Consider the following 17,036-nt stretch of genomic DNA (forward strand, 5'->3'; position numbering starts at 1 on the left):
GTACCGGTGGAGAAACCAGAAATGTTGGATAAACGAGAAATAAAGTCAGAGTTTATTTATGATTTTTTATTTATATATTTGTATTTGCATTTTAATGTAATATGACAATTAAATGCTCTAAATGGGTTTAGTTTTCACAGAATCGATAGCTGCAGCCCCAAATATAACTACTAAATACAGTGGTACCTTGACCTACGAGTGCATTATATTACTGTATATGCACGAGTGGACTATATTTTGCTTTGTTACGTGAGCTAAAAATTGAGGTACGAGCTCGAGACGCCACTGCTAGATGGCGAAGTGAAGCCAGAAAGCGAAGATTGTGACGAAAATTAAGATAAGCAAAGAAGAAAAAGTAAAAAATGTAAAGTTTAGGGATATGTAGTGTACAGGAGTGATAGTAAAAAACGAGTTTTCCCTCCTCCTCCACTTATCGCCTCTACCCCCACCCCCGCTTCCCCTCCGCCAGAGTTTTCTTTAGCTCAAGTCGTCTCATCTCCAAGGTAAATACACCGAATAAAAACTTATTATATCTCTACATACTCTTTCTATTATGTTTTTATACAAGATTTGTTATTTAGAAATGTATTTTTCTAATTTAATAACATGAAACATAAAAATGGGGTGTCATTTTGAGGGTTGGAACGGATTAATGCCCTTTTAAGTATTTTTAATATGGAAAACTGATTTCATGTGCGAGCAAATTGAGATACGAGCTCGTCCACCGAACGAATCAAACTCGTAGGTCAAGGTACCACTGTATTTCTCTGGGGAGTTTATCTTTTGTCATCGTCGTGCGACACCGGTGGAAGTTTTTCTCCTGATGGCGTGCAGCTCAGAACACAGGTCAAGTGCGTTTTTTCGTTTCCGTTCGGAAATTTCATCGGTCTAATGTTATGTCGCTCAGTTTTTTGGCTTGAAGTTTGTAAAACTGGAAAAAACCCAGGAGAAATCCATAAATTAGCCGCTTCGTTGTTTAAGCCGCGGGGTTCGAAACATGGGAAAAAAGTAGCGGCTTATAGTCCGAAAAATACGGTAATTATAAAACTTTGTTTTTTATCCAAATAATTGGGAAAAAAATCATTAGATTAATTTAATGCCAAAATAATATTTAGTTGCAATATTTATAATAATATTAATAATAATAATAATAATAATAATAATTATTATTATTATTATTATTATTATGATTATAAACAATCAGGTCAGGTCAGGACCATCGGGAACGGAGTGAAGAGGAGAAAAGGGGTGTTCCTTATTTATTGTCTAATCCTGATCATTAACATTAAATTTATGGATTCGCAGGAAAAAGCTGATAAATTTGACCTAAAAAAAATAAATAAATAAAAGAGCGATAATATATTTTTTTGCTAGCGCTGTTTTTGTGTTAACTAGTTTCTTTGAATATTTGACAAAAAATTGACAAAAAAGACAAATACATTCAATTATTCGTTATTAAGATATTTATAATTTATTTATAGCTCACTAAATGTAGAATATTTAACCTAAAGATGAAACCTATTAAAGCTAAGATTAGTTAGCCGGCTAGTTAGCCTAGCTCAGTGGTTCTCAAAGTGTGGGACTCTGTGTTGCAAAGAGAATAAAACCCATAAAGACTAAAAAGTCACCGTTACAGGGGTCTTACAGTCGCTCCATCCCGGCAGAGGGTCTTCATCCTCCACCTCGAACACGGAGTTTCTCCCAAAGCTCATTACTGATGATTCAGAGTAGTGATGAGCAGTGTTGGAAAATAATGCGTTACTAGTTTTACTTAATTAATTTAGGCTGAAGTGTAGCCTACAGTCTAACCTGTTTACAGCAGCGACGCATTGTTGGATTGGTGGATGAACCACTGTAAACATAAAGAGCACACATTGTGGCCGTGTCTCCGTTTATTCAGGTCTGCGCGGCATTAACGGCGAGAGCAAGACGAGTTTCTCAAAGTGGAAATATGGTCATTATTTAACTTTAGTTGAGCATAAAAACAAAAACTTTTTAGTCAAATGTAAACTGTGTCTTTCTGGTTCGAAGGTCGTATTTACTACGATAAACAGCAACTCCAATCTGTTGAAGCTCCTCCAGAAACTCCACGCCTCGAGGAAGCTAGAAGCTAACCAGGTGTTCTGTTGTACATTGTTGATAGTTTTCATACTTAAGCTGTGAAAGGAAATATTTTTAAGAGCTCAACACAACAGCTTTTATGATGCAGAAGCCACTTTAGTTTTTGATTGTGAATATATTATTCAGCTTGTTTTGTTTATTTCAGAAATTCTTGCGATATATTCAGTTTGTGCTGCTCTGACTTAAATAAAATAGTGTTTAAAAATGACTTTGTGTTTGTCAGTTTTGTGTTTGTAGACCATAACGCATAAAAGGGAATTAATAGGAACATTAAAGAACGTTCTTTAAAAAAGTAACTAAAAAGTTACTTTTAACAGTAACGCATTACTTTTTGGTGTAAATAATCAAAGTAATTTAGTTACTTTTTGAATGAAGTAACAAGTAACTGTAACTAGTTACTATTTCTTAGTAACTAGCACAATACTGGTGGTGAGATGCGGCTAATCTGCTCTACTGCTCAGTGTGTACAGTATGAGGTAAGGGTCTGTAATATCATCACTCTGAAGTAAAATATCTGTATCAGTGACGTCTGCTCCGTGGGATATTATTAAGTCTAGCGTGTGATTAAAACGATGAGCCTGTTTAGCTATTTAACTAGGTTAGTTTAAGTTTAAAAAGTCTGCAAATAATATTCCTAGGGCATCATTTACATCAACTACATAAATATTAAAAATCTTCTACAAGAAGCACTTTATCAAAATTGACCAAGAGGTCTGAAAGAAAATGAGCAAAATCTTGAAGAAAATCAATGTGGAGTCCTGGGGGTCTACTGTATACACAGTGGCCAGAGCGAGAGATAGTAGGGGTTTTTAATGTCTAAAGGTACAGCATTAAGAATAAGCACTTTAAATGATTTAAACCTGAATCCTAATCTTTGACTAACATGAAGAAGGGTGCTTTACACGGTTGCTAGACCACCCCCATGACCAGTCTGATGGGGATCTTGTGGTGTATTTATTACTTGATATTAAAATAAAGTTTTTATAAAATTACCTATATATGTACTTGTAACTATTTGGTTTGTTGTACAACAGCTATCATCATTGTGAATTGCATGATTGCTTACCAGTCAGATGGAGTGCAGCATCCAGAAGAGATTGGAATCCCACTACAATTCTGCTGGGGAATCAACAAAAAAGAATCAGGGAGGTAAAACCAAGGACGCTCCCAGAAAAAAATCCAGATATCAACAAAGGGTAGTTTGTGTTCTCGACACCATGACTGCAAAAAGTCTACTTAACCGCTCAATTCCTCTCAGTTATGTGGGAAGCGGTCCATGACTATGATCCTCGTCATGGGTGATGTGCTACATACTGTCTCAACCAGAATAAGAAAAAGTCCTTCTACAGTATCTCCATTTGCCTCAAACTGAAGTCGTTCGTTCCAGCATGGAGGACAACATCTCAGAAGACCTTGTTCATTATCAGGATCAGATACCTGCGCAGCGACATCGAGAACACGAGCACCAGGGAAAAAAAACAACATGCAAGTGTACATACTTAGTGTTACAGTTTACCGCTCATCAAACTGTACATACTAAGTGTTATGATCTAATGCATATCAAACTCTACATACTACTCAGTATTATAGTCTGATGATCAAGGAACTTAAAATAATCATTGTTATAGTCTAATGTCCATGTAACTGTACATACTCAGTGTTACAGTCTATTGCTCAAGGAAAAGTACATACTCTGTGTTATAATCTACTGCAAATACAACTGTACATATTTAGTGTTACAGTCTACTCACTGCTCATAGAACTGCACATACTCAGTGTTACAGTCTAGTGCTCATTTAACTCTAAATACTCAGTGTTTTAATCTACTGCATGTTTAACTTTATATACTCCGTGTTACAATCTACTGCTCATGTAATTGTACATACTGAGTGTTATAGTCTACTGCTTTTCTAACTGTGCATACTTAGTGTTACAGTATACAGCTAATGCAAGTGTACATACTCAGTGCTACAATATACTGCACATACTCAGTGTTACAGTCAACTTCTCATGTAACTGTACATACTGAGTAAATGTTATAAACTATATGAATCCCAGAGGGAATTTCACTGTGAATTCATGATGAGTTGTACATAATGATCTGTAACTGTACATACTACTCAATACCTACTGTACATAGTGTTATACTCTTAGTAAAACCTGCCATCATTGTGTACTATTTGTTCTACAGGGTGGACTATCCGCCTCCACATAGAGCACAAGTGACACAATGAGTTTTGGCGTCTCTGTGACGTCACCGTATTGTTAAAAACCCAGAACGCGGAGCAGCAGCCCACATACTACCTTCTATTAAGTGTCAAACTTCTCCACCACGTAACTCACCGCGATCAATTTCAACTTCAAAAGTGTCAACACACCAGCGGTATTTACCTCAAAACACGTTTTGGATCTATTCTTACAATGATACACGTTCACGAATCTGATCTTCAGTTTAATTGATTTCATTAATGTTCGCGGATTCAGCGTTAGTCACGTGCTAGTCACGTGCTCACCCAGAACATCCGGGAAGCTCTATCTAGAATGAAAGTAGTTCAGCTTCAGTAAACTTCCTAAATCTTAACGTCACATAAACACGATCATTAATAATTAAAATTACCTTTAGTGGCTGTAAGTAAAAGCATCAGTAAATTGAGTAAAAGAGCATAAAGACCGAACCGGCAAAATCCCGACATCACACAGGAGCTAAACTGCGTGCGCCACGCCCCCGAAGCCACGCCCCCTTCGTAATGGAACAAATAATCTTTATTTTCCTGCCCAGAGGACAATAATTACCTTGAGCATAATCTGAAAAAAGGAGACAACACTTATTGTTAAGATTTAAAAAAATATATATTATTGAATTATTTGTAATCAAAGCTGTTCTTTCTTTTCACAGATTCAGCAAATTCCCAAAAGGATAAACTGGAAAAGACCTACAGAAATGCAAAAGTAAATGCACACATTTATACATTCCGTTTATGAAAACTGTATTTAACTTAAACCATGTAGTATGAACTGTCATCAACTTGCTGTGTGAGCGTCATAATGTCCCCCTTAATTTCACAAACTACCTCCACTGTTTACATCATTCAGCAAAATCGTCTGTTACTGCCATTTCTTTTTTTTTTTTTAAGAATAACAATACAATGTACAAGTTACACAAACTGAATTATACAATTAACTATCCACAGTTAACAGAACAAAAAATAAGTAAAAGATATACAGTATTAGCAAACAACAAAATATAAGTAATTAAATAACACTAGACAGACCAACAAACAAATAAATCAATAAAGGAAGGGAAAAAACCCTTACTAATTAGAAAAAACCCACAATGTATCATTGTTCAGATTGGAGTTTTGAGACAATAACAGAAGATTTGTGTTTTTCTATTAGATCAAACTTGTTTAAAAGGTTTTGTATTTCACAGAGGATAGGCAATATTTTAGGAAGTGATTCAGAAAATGTACAATTGTGAATATAAAACTTGAACATGAAATTTAAATAATTATGAATAAAATTATAAATGTAATTTTCAAGTACCACATCACAAGCAAAAAAAAAGATGAGGAATAAATTTTTTTCTGTTTGTTGCAAAATTTACAAAGAACCGCAATGTTCACATATTTCGCAAATATGGAATTAACAGGATAAATACAGTGTAATATTTTAAACTAAACTGTTTGTTTGGAATAGGATATTTGTATGAAATGAGCCACGTTTTTATCCAGTTTATGTTATCAATTATTCAAACTCAAAAAAAGGAACTTTTTTTAACATTCTTGTTTAGGTTATGAATTGTTTGGCGTATGTTTTTACTTGTTACAGGTAAACAGCACCTGTGGTTGGTTTGTTGTACGTAGTTACTATATCAAACGCACCAAGATGAGATTTATAAAGTTGTAACAAGCCACTTGGGATAGCATTGATCACTGATTTGTATTCTCTAAACAAAATAGGAAATTCATGTTTTTTTGAATTGTTCATATGTAAATAGAGAGCCTGAACCATCAAGTAAATTACTGGCATTTCTTCTCTTGGCCATCAACTGTGAGTGACATCACTTCCCAATACTAACACGCCTAATAATATAGTCCCACCCCTAAAATTTGATTGACAACTTTCAGTGCACAGCTTTGGAAATTCAAATGCAAAGGAATTGTATTTTCCATTAGAGTTTTGCCAGGCAACATACAAGACCCAAAAAAAGTGAAATCACAAACGTGGTAATTATTATTGTATTTTAATGTGACATGGTCATAACTCATAAGACGTGAAATACAGTTGCAAATAGACTTTTCCATTTAAAATATGAGAGTCACTGCATTCACTTGTGACAAAGCAAACAGTAATGCAAGATTTGCAATTGTTTTGGATTATGTCACAATTTATGTGTGCATATATAGAAAACACAATTGCATTTTGCAATTCCCTTTGAATATTGTATGTAATAATCTTCCATAATACATAAAAACATCAAATATATATATATATATATATATATATATATATATATATATATATATATATATATATATATATATATATATATATATATACACATAAATGATGATGATGAAATAACATATTTATATATATTTATATATAATGTATATTTATAAATATGTATTGGAATTAAGTTCTATCTAAATGTTTCCTTGTCTTTTCCACAGAACGGCCAGTGTTGAAAACCAGCTTCTGGAACTTAAAGGTGTGTTTAGTTTTGATGGTTCTGCCTTCAGTGTGTAAAAGCATGTACATTCTTCTCCAAAAGTATTGGAACAACAAGGCCAGATTTCTGTTTGTTGTTAAATGCAGAAAGAGTCGCCAATGTAAACATTCTAATGAACCTAAATGTGTAACAGTCAGGAGTTTGGTAAACAGGGAACTGACAGTTTCTTGTACAGAGTTATAAAATACTGAAAGGAAAGGAAAAGTATTTTACAGAATTTAACAATATGGAGAAAATATCATGAATGTGAAAAAAATTTAGATTTTAAGATTTCTTTGTTAAAATTATCTTCCAAACATAACAATATAAGTATCTTAATATGCTCACATTTTTCTTCATCCAACAGAATGAAGTATTTATTCTGGTCATTGTATTGTATACAATAGTACAATTAATGTTTGTGTGTGTGTGTGTGTGTGTGTGTGTGTGTGTGTGTGTGTGTGTGTGTGTGTGTGTGTGTTCTTGTGTGTCAGATGTCAAATCTCCTCTCCCAGGAAATCAAACCCAGACAAACCTGAGAGCAAAGAGAGCTGCATCAGACATGCCACCACCCAGTGCTGCTAAAAAGCCTCAATTTGATGCTGCTCCTCACAAACACACAACACAATCCCTCATCACTAGTGCATTAGAAACACTGCAGGATTCCTGTGATGATGTTTTATCTCCAAACTGGATTGATGCACTACTTAAAGGACACTGTGAACTTCCTTCTCTGACAGATGAAGAAAAATCTGTCATTTCCAGGTTTTGTGTAAACGAGGTCACTGATTTCTTCTGTTTAATTTAGTGTGCATTCAATTTTTTTAGCTGTGGATTTGAGTTTTCTCATTTTTAATAGTCAATCCATAATTCACTGGTCCTGATGTTCTAAAATTGAACAGTAGATATGATTTGTCATGTCAAATGTTTACTCCAGGTTTTGGTTTATGCAGTCTAGTAGTTTTCCTAAACCTAATCTACAGTCAAGTCTTAACTCCCTAATATTTGTTTTAAATACATGACTTGAATACATGTTTGATTTAGTTGGATGTTGATTGATCTTTTTCTTCCGTCTCATTTAGTTATTAACGGAAACATTTCTGAAAGTGGTTTTGGACAAGATCAAGGCGGAGAAAGAGTCTATGGGACATGAACTCTTGCAGTCTCTCTGTAGGGTTTATGTGGGATTGTGTCAAAAAAGAGGAGACTATTATAAAGCACATGCCCTCGCCTACAGATTTCTTAAAGAAGGTGAGATTCTATTGATATTTCATTATATATTTACTAAAAATAATCTGGACAGTCATACAGAGAAGCCAATTGTGTTCTGTTTTTGGTTTTGTATTTATTTCTATAGAGTGTATTTTAAAGCTGTGGTATCATTTTGTTTCCTTTGCAGACTTTTCTGAAGCCCCAAAACTGATAATGGTCATGGTGACAGCATGGCCAAGTGTTTTCTCCCAAAACAGCCCTTTATGCAAAGCCATTCACATCGTATGCAAAATGAAGGCATACGGAAAGATTTATTACTTGCTCAGCAAATATCTGCACTGGCATACGGTACGTAGCTGATTCTCATCACAACAGTCACCAGAACAGTCATTAAACATAGTTTTTCACCTGGACTTTTCATGTGTTTTACAGCATTCTTAATCTACTTTTAATTTCCAATGTCCATGTCATCTATGGAGCAAATTCATTATAAATTCATGTTGAAATAAATCAATAAGTATTTATTTAAGTATTATAACATTCAAGCAAAAAGTGTTACAGGACATCACTATTTTAGACTTTTTTTATTAGTGTGAGTAAACGCTGATAACCAGCAGCAAAGAAACCACTTAACTCCAGTGTTAATAACACTGTTTATGACAAAAATGATCAGATCAGTGCAATAAACATGCAAGCAAATAAATCTGTTTCATAATATACTAATAAAGGAAGTGATATGTGACACTGTGACACTGTGCCATGTTGTACCATGTGTACCACATGGCCACATGTGGACATGGTACCACACGGGACCATGTCTAAAAAATGCTTCCAGGATTGTTTTTTAAGCAGCACAGTGTGAAAGGTGCTTGCAAAATCTTTTTTCAGTCTCATGATGTTTCGACTGAGAGCTAGCTGCCCTGTTTGCCAAAAGTGAGTTTATTACCACTTGTAGTCACATGAACACATAAGCACAGCCTAGTCAAGTCAAGTTATTTTTTTCCAAGTTTATTATTAGTGCTTTTCACAATGGACATTGTCTCAAAGCAGCTTTACAGAATTTAAAAATCAAGGTGAATGGTGTGTATTTATCCCAGATGACCAGCCTGGGGCAACTGTAGCAAAGAAAAACTCCCTTAGATGTTATGTGGAAGAAACCTAGAGAGGAACCAGACTCAAAAGGGGAACCCATTCTCATTTTGGTGATATAAAGAGTGTGATTATAAATCTTTAAAACAATACAAAACACCAAGAAGTAAGAACTAACATAAGCACTGGAATGTGAGATTATGAGTAATGTCCTTTCTACAGTCTTATACAGTCAGTTGAGGTTATTGAGCTACTGAGCAACTGAAAAAACATTTGAGATCATCTGAGATCCAATAACATCTTCTCCATGCCAGAGCCTTTAAACACTCAAAGAGGTCCAATGTCCAAACAATACATGAAGTTGGATCCAAATGGCGCTGGTACAGTCATGGCCAAAATTGTTGGCACCCCTGAAATCTTTTCCAGAAAATCAAGTATTTTTCACAGAAAAGTATTGCATTAACACATGTTTTGCTATACACATGTTTATTCCCTTTGTGTGTATTGGAACAAAACAAAAAAAAATTGGGGGAAAAAGCTAATTTGACATATTGTCACACAAAACTCCAAAAATGGGCTGGACAAAATTATTGGCACCCTTTTTAAAATTGTGAATAAATAAGATTGTTTCAAGCAACTAACCTGGGGCAAGTAACAGGTGTGGGCAATATAAAAATCACACCTGAAAGCAGATAAAAAGGAGAGAAGTTCACTTAGTCTTTGCATTGTGTGTGCCACACTAAGCATGGACAACAGAAAGGGCAGAAGAGAACAGTGTAAGGACTTGAGAACCAAAATTGTGGAGAAATATCAACAATCTCAAGGTTACAAGTCCATCTCCAGAGATCTAGATTTGCCTTTGTCCACAGTGCGCAACATAATCAAGCAGTTTGCAACCCAATGCACTGTAGCTAATCTCCCTGGGCGTGGACGAAAGAGAAAAATTGATGAAAGGTTGCAACGCAGGATAGTCCGGATAGTGGTTAAGCAGCCCCAAACAAGTTCCAAAGAATTTCAAGCTGTCCAGCAGGCTCAGGGAGCTTCAGTGTCAGCGCGAACTATCCGTCGACATTTAAATGAAATGAAACGCTATTGCAGGAGACCCAGGAGGACCCCACTGCTGACTACAGTTTGCCAAAATGTACTTGAGTAAGCCAAAATCCTTCTGGGAAAATGTCATGTGGACAGATGAGACCAAGATATAGCTTTTTGGTAAAGCACATCATTCTACTGTTTACCGAAAACGGAATGAGGCCTACAAAGAAAAGAACACAGTACCTACAGTCAAATATGGTGGAGGTTCAAATATGTTTTGGGGTCGTTTTGCTGCCTCTGGCACTGGGTGCCTTGAGTGTGTGCAAGGCATCATGAAATCTGAGCATTACCAAAGGATTTTGGGGCGCAGTGTAGGGCCCAGTGTCAAAAAGCTGGGTTTGCGTCTGAGATCTTGGGACTTCCAGCAGGACAATGACCCCAAACATACTTCAAAATGCACCCAGAAATGGATGGCAACAAAGCGCTGGAGAGTTCTGAAGTGGCCAGCAATGAGTCCAGATCTAAATCCCATTGAACACCTGTGGAGAGATCTTAAAATTGCTGTTGGGAAAAGGCACCCTTCCAATATGAGAGACCTGGAGTAGTTCTAAAAGAGTGGTCTAAAATTCCGTTTAAGAAACTTATTGATGGTTATAGAAAGCGATTGATTTCAGTTATTTTTTCCAAAGGGTGTGCAAACACATTATTTAAGGGTGCCAATAATTTTGTCCTGCCCATTTTTGGAGTTTTGTGTGACATTATGTGAAATTTGCTTTTTTCCCTCCCTTTTTTTGTTTTGTTCCAATACACACAAAGGGAATAAACATGTTTATAGCAAAACGTGTTAATGCAATACTTTTCTGTGAGAAATATTTGATTTTCTGGAAAAATGTCAGGGGTGCCAACAATTTTGGCTATGACTGTATGTCTGTAGATGGATGTTTGCAAGCTCGGCATCTATTTCTTTGAAGGTCCATAATCTTCCTTAGGTGGGACACGACTGGAGCTGGCGCAACCTCAAGATGCCTTGGGATTGGTAGAGAAAGAGAAGCAGTGGAGGGGAATTAGCGTATCTGCTGTACATAATATTACCAAGCTGAAAATGTGCATTTGATCAGATGTACTGGAGCACAAGGTTATGATATGTGCTATGTGTAGTTGCTAAAAAAATACATCTTATTCTGTGATTAAACTGAAAGAGTGTGTCGGAGCCCTGAACACTGTAAGGAAGTTTAGGAGCTAAATGTGAGAATGCTTCACCGAATCTTTGAATTTCAATCTATGTCTAAATGTACAGCATTAAGAATAAGCACTTCAAATGATTTGGAACCTGAATCCTAATCTTTGACTAACATGAAGAAGCGTGCTATAAACGATTGCTACACCACCCCCATGACCAGTCTGATGGGGCTCATGCTTATAGGCATATCCTGATGCTGTGGACACATTTAGACCATTGTAATCATTTGGTTTAACTTTAGAACTTTGTTGTGTTTACTTATTTGACATTTTGCTGTTTTAACAGTAATACGATTATTTGTGGTTCTTGTAGTGTATTTATTCCTTGATCTTACTATAAGGTTTCTATAAAAGTAGCTGTATGTGTACTTGTAACTATTTGGTTTGTTGTACAACAGCTATTATTATTGTGAATTGCATGATGTCTTACCAGTCAGATGGTGTGCAGCATCCTGAAGATGTTGTCTGATAGGACTCCCGCAAAAATTCTGCTGGGGTGCAGGCCATCAGGGCCAAAAAACCTAGGACACTCCCAGAAATAATTTCAGTTATCAACAAAGTGTAGTTTGTGTTCTTGACACCATGACTGTAGCTAATAATTTAAAGCAAAAAGTCTACTGAAGCATTCAAATCCTTGCTATTATATGGGAAGCGGTCCTGACACAATGATCCTCATCGTCGGTGGTGTGCTGTCTCAACCAGAATCCTGAAGTCCCTCTTCAGGATCTCCATTTGCCTCATCCTGATGTCATTCGTTTCAGCATGGAAGACGACAGCTCAGAAGATCCCTTTAAATATCACGGTACCTGCGCAGCAGTATAGAGAACACGAGCACCAGGAAAACAGTAAATGTTTGTACTCAGTGTAACAGTTTATGTTTATGTAACTGTACATACTGTAACTGTATCTACTGCTCAAGCAACTGTATATACTAAATTTTACAATTTTTCTATTTTTGTTATAGTCTTCTGCTTATGTAATTGTACCTGCTCAGTGTTAGTCTGCTGCTCATGGAACTGTACATACTCAGTGATATAATCTACTGCTAATGCAAGTGTACATACTTAGTGTTACAGTCTACTGTCTATGTTACTGTACATACTTAGTGATACAGTCTACTGCTCATGGAAACGTACATACTCAATTTTACAATCCACTGCTAATGTAACTGTTTATAATCAGTGTTACAGTCTATTGCTCATGTAATTGTACATTCTCAGTGTTACAGTCTATTGCTCAAGGAACTGTACATATTCAGTGTTATAATCTACTGCGCATATAACTGTACATCAAACTGTACATATCAGTGTTACAGTCCACTGCTCATGTAACTGTACATACTGAGTGTTATAGTCTTATATGTTATTGTCACTTTATTTATCCCAGAAGGAATTTCACTGTGAATTCCTTCTGGGATAAATAAAGTGACAATAACATAACACTGAGTTGGAGTCTCTGTGACGTCACCGTATTGTTAAAAACCCAGAACGCGGAGCAGCAGCCCACATACTACCTTCTATTAAGTGTCAAACTTCTCCACCACGCAACTCACCGCGATCAATTTCAACTTCAAAAGTGTCAACACACCAGCGGTATTTACCCCAAAACAAGTTTTGGATCTATTCCTACAATGATACACGTTCACGAATCTGATCTTCAGTTTAATTGATTTCATTAATGTTCGCGGATTCAGCGTTAGTCGCGTGCTAGTCACGTGCTTACACAGAACATCCAGGAAGCTCTATCTAGCATGAAAGTAGTTTAGCTTTAGTAAACTTTCTAAATATTAACGTCACATTAACACGATTAATAATTAATAATTGAAATTACCTTTAGTGGCTGTAAGTAAAAGGATCAGTCCAGTGAGTAAAAGAGCATAAAGACCGAACCGGCAAAATCCCGACATCACACAGGAGCAAACTGCGTGCGCCACGCCCCCAAAGCCACGCCCCCTGCGTAATAAAACCGTGTAGACAAATAATCTGTCACATGAACAATGTCACCTTGAGCATAATCTTTAAAAAAAAAAAAAAAAAAAAAGAAGATGGAGAAAACACATTTTGTTATGAGAAAGAAAAAAAAAAACATTTATAATAATATATATATGTATATATATAGTATAGTTTCTTTCGGCTTCTCCCGTTAGGGGTCGCCACAGCGGATCCTCCGCACGTTTGATTTGGCATATATTTTACGCTGGATGCCCTTCCTAACGCAACCCTCCCCAATTTATCCGGGCTTGGGACCGGCACTGAGAGTGGCTGGGGATGGTTCCCTGACCGGGAATCGAGCCCGGGTCGCAGCGGTGAGAGCGCTGCATCATAACCACTAGACCACCAGGGGACGGTCTAGTGGTCTATTACAAATAACGGTCTATTACAAATCATTTAATAATATATATATATATATATATATATATATATATATATATATATATATATATATATATATATATATATATATATATATATTCATTAAATGATTTGTAATCAAAGCTTTTGTCTTGGAAAAGATGCAAAAGTCAAGCATGAGCCAGCCAGCGCTTCAGGAAATTTTTTGTGATTGCCCGGAGACACTTGATTTTTATACTAACAACAAACACAGAGAATTGTATGATGCTCTTCTACATAACCATATAGAAAATATATATATGTAAAAATATCCTTTAACATGTTATTAAATGAATCATGAATCATGAATAACATAAAAAGTACCACACCACAAGTTTAAAAAGATGAGGAATAAATTTTTTCCTGCTGGTTGCAAAATGTACAAACAACCGCAATGTCCACATATTTTGGAACAGTGTAATATTCTAAAGTGAACTTCGTTAACCTTGTTTGGAATAGGATATGTGTATGAAATGAGCCACGTTTTTTCCAGTTTATGTTATGAATTATTGAAACCCCCAAGAAATTACTTTTTGGAACGTTCTTGTTTAGGCTATGAATATTTTACTGGCATTTATCCTCTTGGCCATCGACTGTGAGTGACGTCACTTCCCAATACAAACACGCCCAATTATATAGTCCCACCTCTGACATTTCATTGTCAGCTTTCAGGGCAAGGCTTTGGAAATTCAAATGCAAAAGGAATTGTAATTCTACTTGAGTTTTGGGCAACATTCACAGAAAGTATCCAAAAGTGGTAATTAAAATTGCTATTTAAATGTGACACAGTCATAATTTGTAAGACACGTGAAATACAGTTGCAAAAATACTTAGCTTTTTTCTTTTCTAATATGGCATTCACTGTGTTCACTTGCAAAAAAGCAAACTGTAATGCAAGACTTGCAATTTTGTTTAGATTATGTCACAGTTTATGCGTCCACATATAAAAAACGCAATATATATATATATAGGAGTTAATGTTCTACATATATAAATACTATATATATATATATATATATATATATATATATATATATATATATATATATATATATATATATAGGAGTTAATGTTCTATCTAAATGTTCCTTTTTTTTTTCTACAGAAGGGCCAGTGTTGAAAACCAGCTTCTGGAACTTAAAGGTGTGTTTAGTTTTGATGGTTCTGCCTTCAGTTTGTAAGACAATACAAGCACATTACTGCATAGTACAGTTCTATTAAATAAACCTATAATGTGATTAGTGGGATCTAAGCACTATTCTATTTTATTATTTTACAGAAACAGACACCAGACAAAATCTGGAAATCCGAGACGTGGAGAGTAAAGTCAGTAGCCCCAAGAAATGTATGCGCTTAATTGAGGTACTTTTTACTTATTTCACATGCAGACATCATTTAACTGTCAATGAGAATTTTGACCTAATGAAACTAAATGCACTTGTGTTGGATTTGTCAGTTGAGCTTTGTTTATGAACCTCAACAGGAACAACTCTTTGAATGGGAAAGTGAGATAAACAAAGGTAATACTGAAATCCCTCTGAGTTTCTGTATATTTTACAGAGAAAAGTGTTTCTCCATGCAGACTGAGAATGAGTGTGTCTGTCTGTCTGTGTGTCTGTGTGTGTCTGTGTGTGTCGTTTTTATATTAAATATCAAAATTAGGGCTGTCAAAATTACATTAAATGTTTGGTGTCCTGATTATTTACGAATTGAAAACACCATCATTTCTTCAAAACATTTACAAGAATATTTTGTCTTCATGCTTTATTTTGAGTTTGGTTTCACTAATAATAAAAAACATACATTTGCATAAAGAATCCATATTTGTCTATGCCCATGTTGATAAGAGTATTAAAAACTTTAAAAGTTAAAATTTTAGGTACATTTAGAACATATAAAAATGTGCAATTAAGTTGTGATTAATCGCGAGTTAACTCATGACAATCATGACATTAATTTTGATTAAACATTTTAATCGATTGACAGCCGCAATCAAAATATACCTGAAATACAAACATTAATATAAATCATACTTTTGTAAATATTAGATGTGAAAATAAAACCCAAGATGTACAGAAATGATCAGACTGTAGGCTGTATTCATTATGCAGAAATAAAACATGCAGCATTGTTTTATTTTATATTTAATTGTACATGTTTAATTTATATTCATGCAGGTCTTCAAAATAAAGCAAAGACTTTGTCTAATCTAACCAACATTTCAGCATCACGTGGGGTTGCATTAGCTGCTAAGGAGTTTGGATCTGCTGCTCCCAGGCATGTCAGTCATGTTCCAGGAATCCTGCCCTCCAAGCAGGAGAGCTCCGATCAGAGGCACAACAATCCAATTTCAGGAAATCAAACCATGAACATCTCTGGCCGAACTTTTACAAAGATAAAGCTGACAGCAAAGAGAACTGGATCAAACGTGTCACCACACAGGATTGCTAAAAGGCCTCGACTTGATGCTGCTTCAGCTGATCCTGCAAACACTGCACACATGACACAATCCCTTATCTCCAGTTCATTAGAAACATTGCAAAAGTCCTGTTCTGATTTATTAACTACAGACAGGATTCATGCCCTTTTTGAAGAAACAAGTGGACTTCCTGTTCTGACAGATGAAGAAAAATCGGTCATATCTAAGTTTTGCGTAAACGAGGTCAGTTATTATTTTCTTTTTTATTTAGTGTGCATTTAATTCAAACAACTTTATTCTTTATCTGTGGATTTAATTTCATTTTAAAAAGTCCATCCATCTGTTCCTAATGTTCTTAAATTGAACAGCAGATATGATTATAAACATGTCAAATGGTTTTGGTATATTTAATGTATAGGGTTAGGGTTAGGGTTTTCCTAAACCTCATCTACAGTCAATTCTTAACTCCCTTATATTTATTTTAAATACATTATTTGAATACATGTTTAATTTAATTGGATCTTTTTCTTCCATCTCATTTAGTCCTTAACGCAGACATTTCTGTCTGTGATTTTGGACAAGGTGAAGACAGAGAAAGAGTCTATGGGACATGATCTCCTGCAGTCTCTCTGTAGGGTTTATGTGGGATTGTGTCAAATAAGAGGACTTTACTCTCATAAAGCACATGACCTCGCCTACAGATTTCTTAAAGAAGGTGAAAATATATTGACAGACAGTTATATTGAAAATAATACAAAGAAGTCAATTGTGTCATGTTTTTGGTTTTGTATTTTTTTTCTATACAGTGTATTTTCAGTGT

The 17,036-nt window shown here is 35.4% G+C and overlaps 1 protein-coding gene and 1 long non-coding RNA gene across 2 annotated transcripts; one reads left to right on the plus strand and one right to left on the minus strand.

Annotated features, from left to right (window-relative positions):
- Window positions 1-4,169: 4,169 nt before the first annotated feature.
- On the plus strand, window positions 4,170-8,485 carry LOC310724208 (little elongation complex subunit 1-like; the record flags this gene model as incomplete). The annotated part of the gene is made up of 7 exons (XM_083537951.1): window positions 4,170-4,504; window positions 5,018-5,070; window positions 6,795-6,832; window positions 7,327-7,613; window positions 7,915-8,083; window positions 8,232-8,392; window positions 8,477-8,485. The coding sequence occupies exons 2-7, from the start codon at window positions 5,063-5,065 to the stop codon at window positions 8,483-8,485; spliced, it is 672 nt and encodes a 223-aa protein (XP_083394077.1). The 5' UTR covers window positions 4,170-4,504; window positions 5,018-5,062.
- A 1,303-nt stretch (window positions 8,486-9,788) lies between these two features.
- Window positions 9,789-13,306, minus strand: LOC310724099. Its single transcript, XR_014532935.1, has 3 exons — window positions 13,238-13,306; window positions 11,838-12,213; window positions 9,789-11,194 (listed from the first exon to the last, which is right to left on the minus strand). It is a non-coding gene; the product is annotated as an uncharacterized lncRNA (long non-coding RNA).
- Window positions 13,307-17,036: the final 3,730 nt, after the last annotated feature.

This window comes from Silurus aristotelis (assembly GCF_946808225.1).
Source record: "Silurus aristotelis genome assembly, chromosome: 3".
Taxonomy (NCBI): domain Eukaryota; kingdom Metazoa; phylum Chordata; class Actinopteri; order Siluriformes; family Siluridae; genus Silurus; species Silurus aristotelis.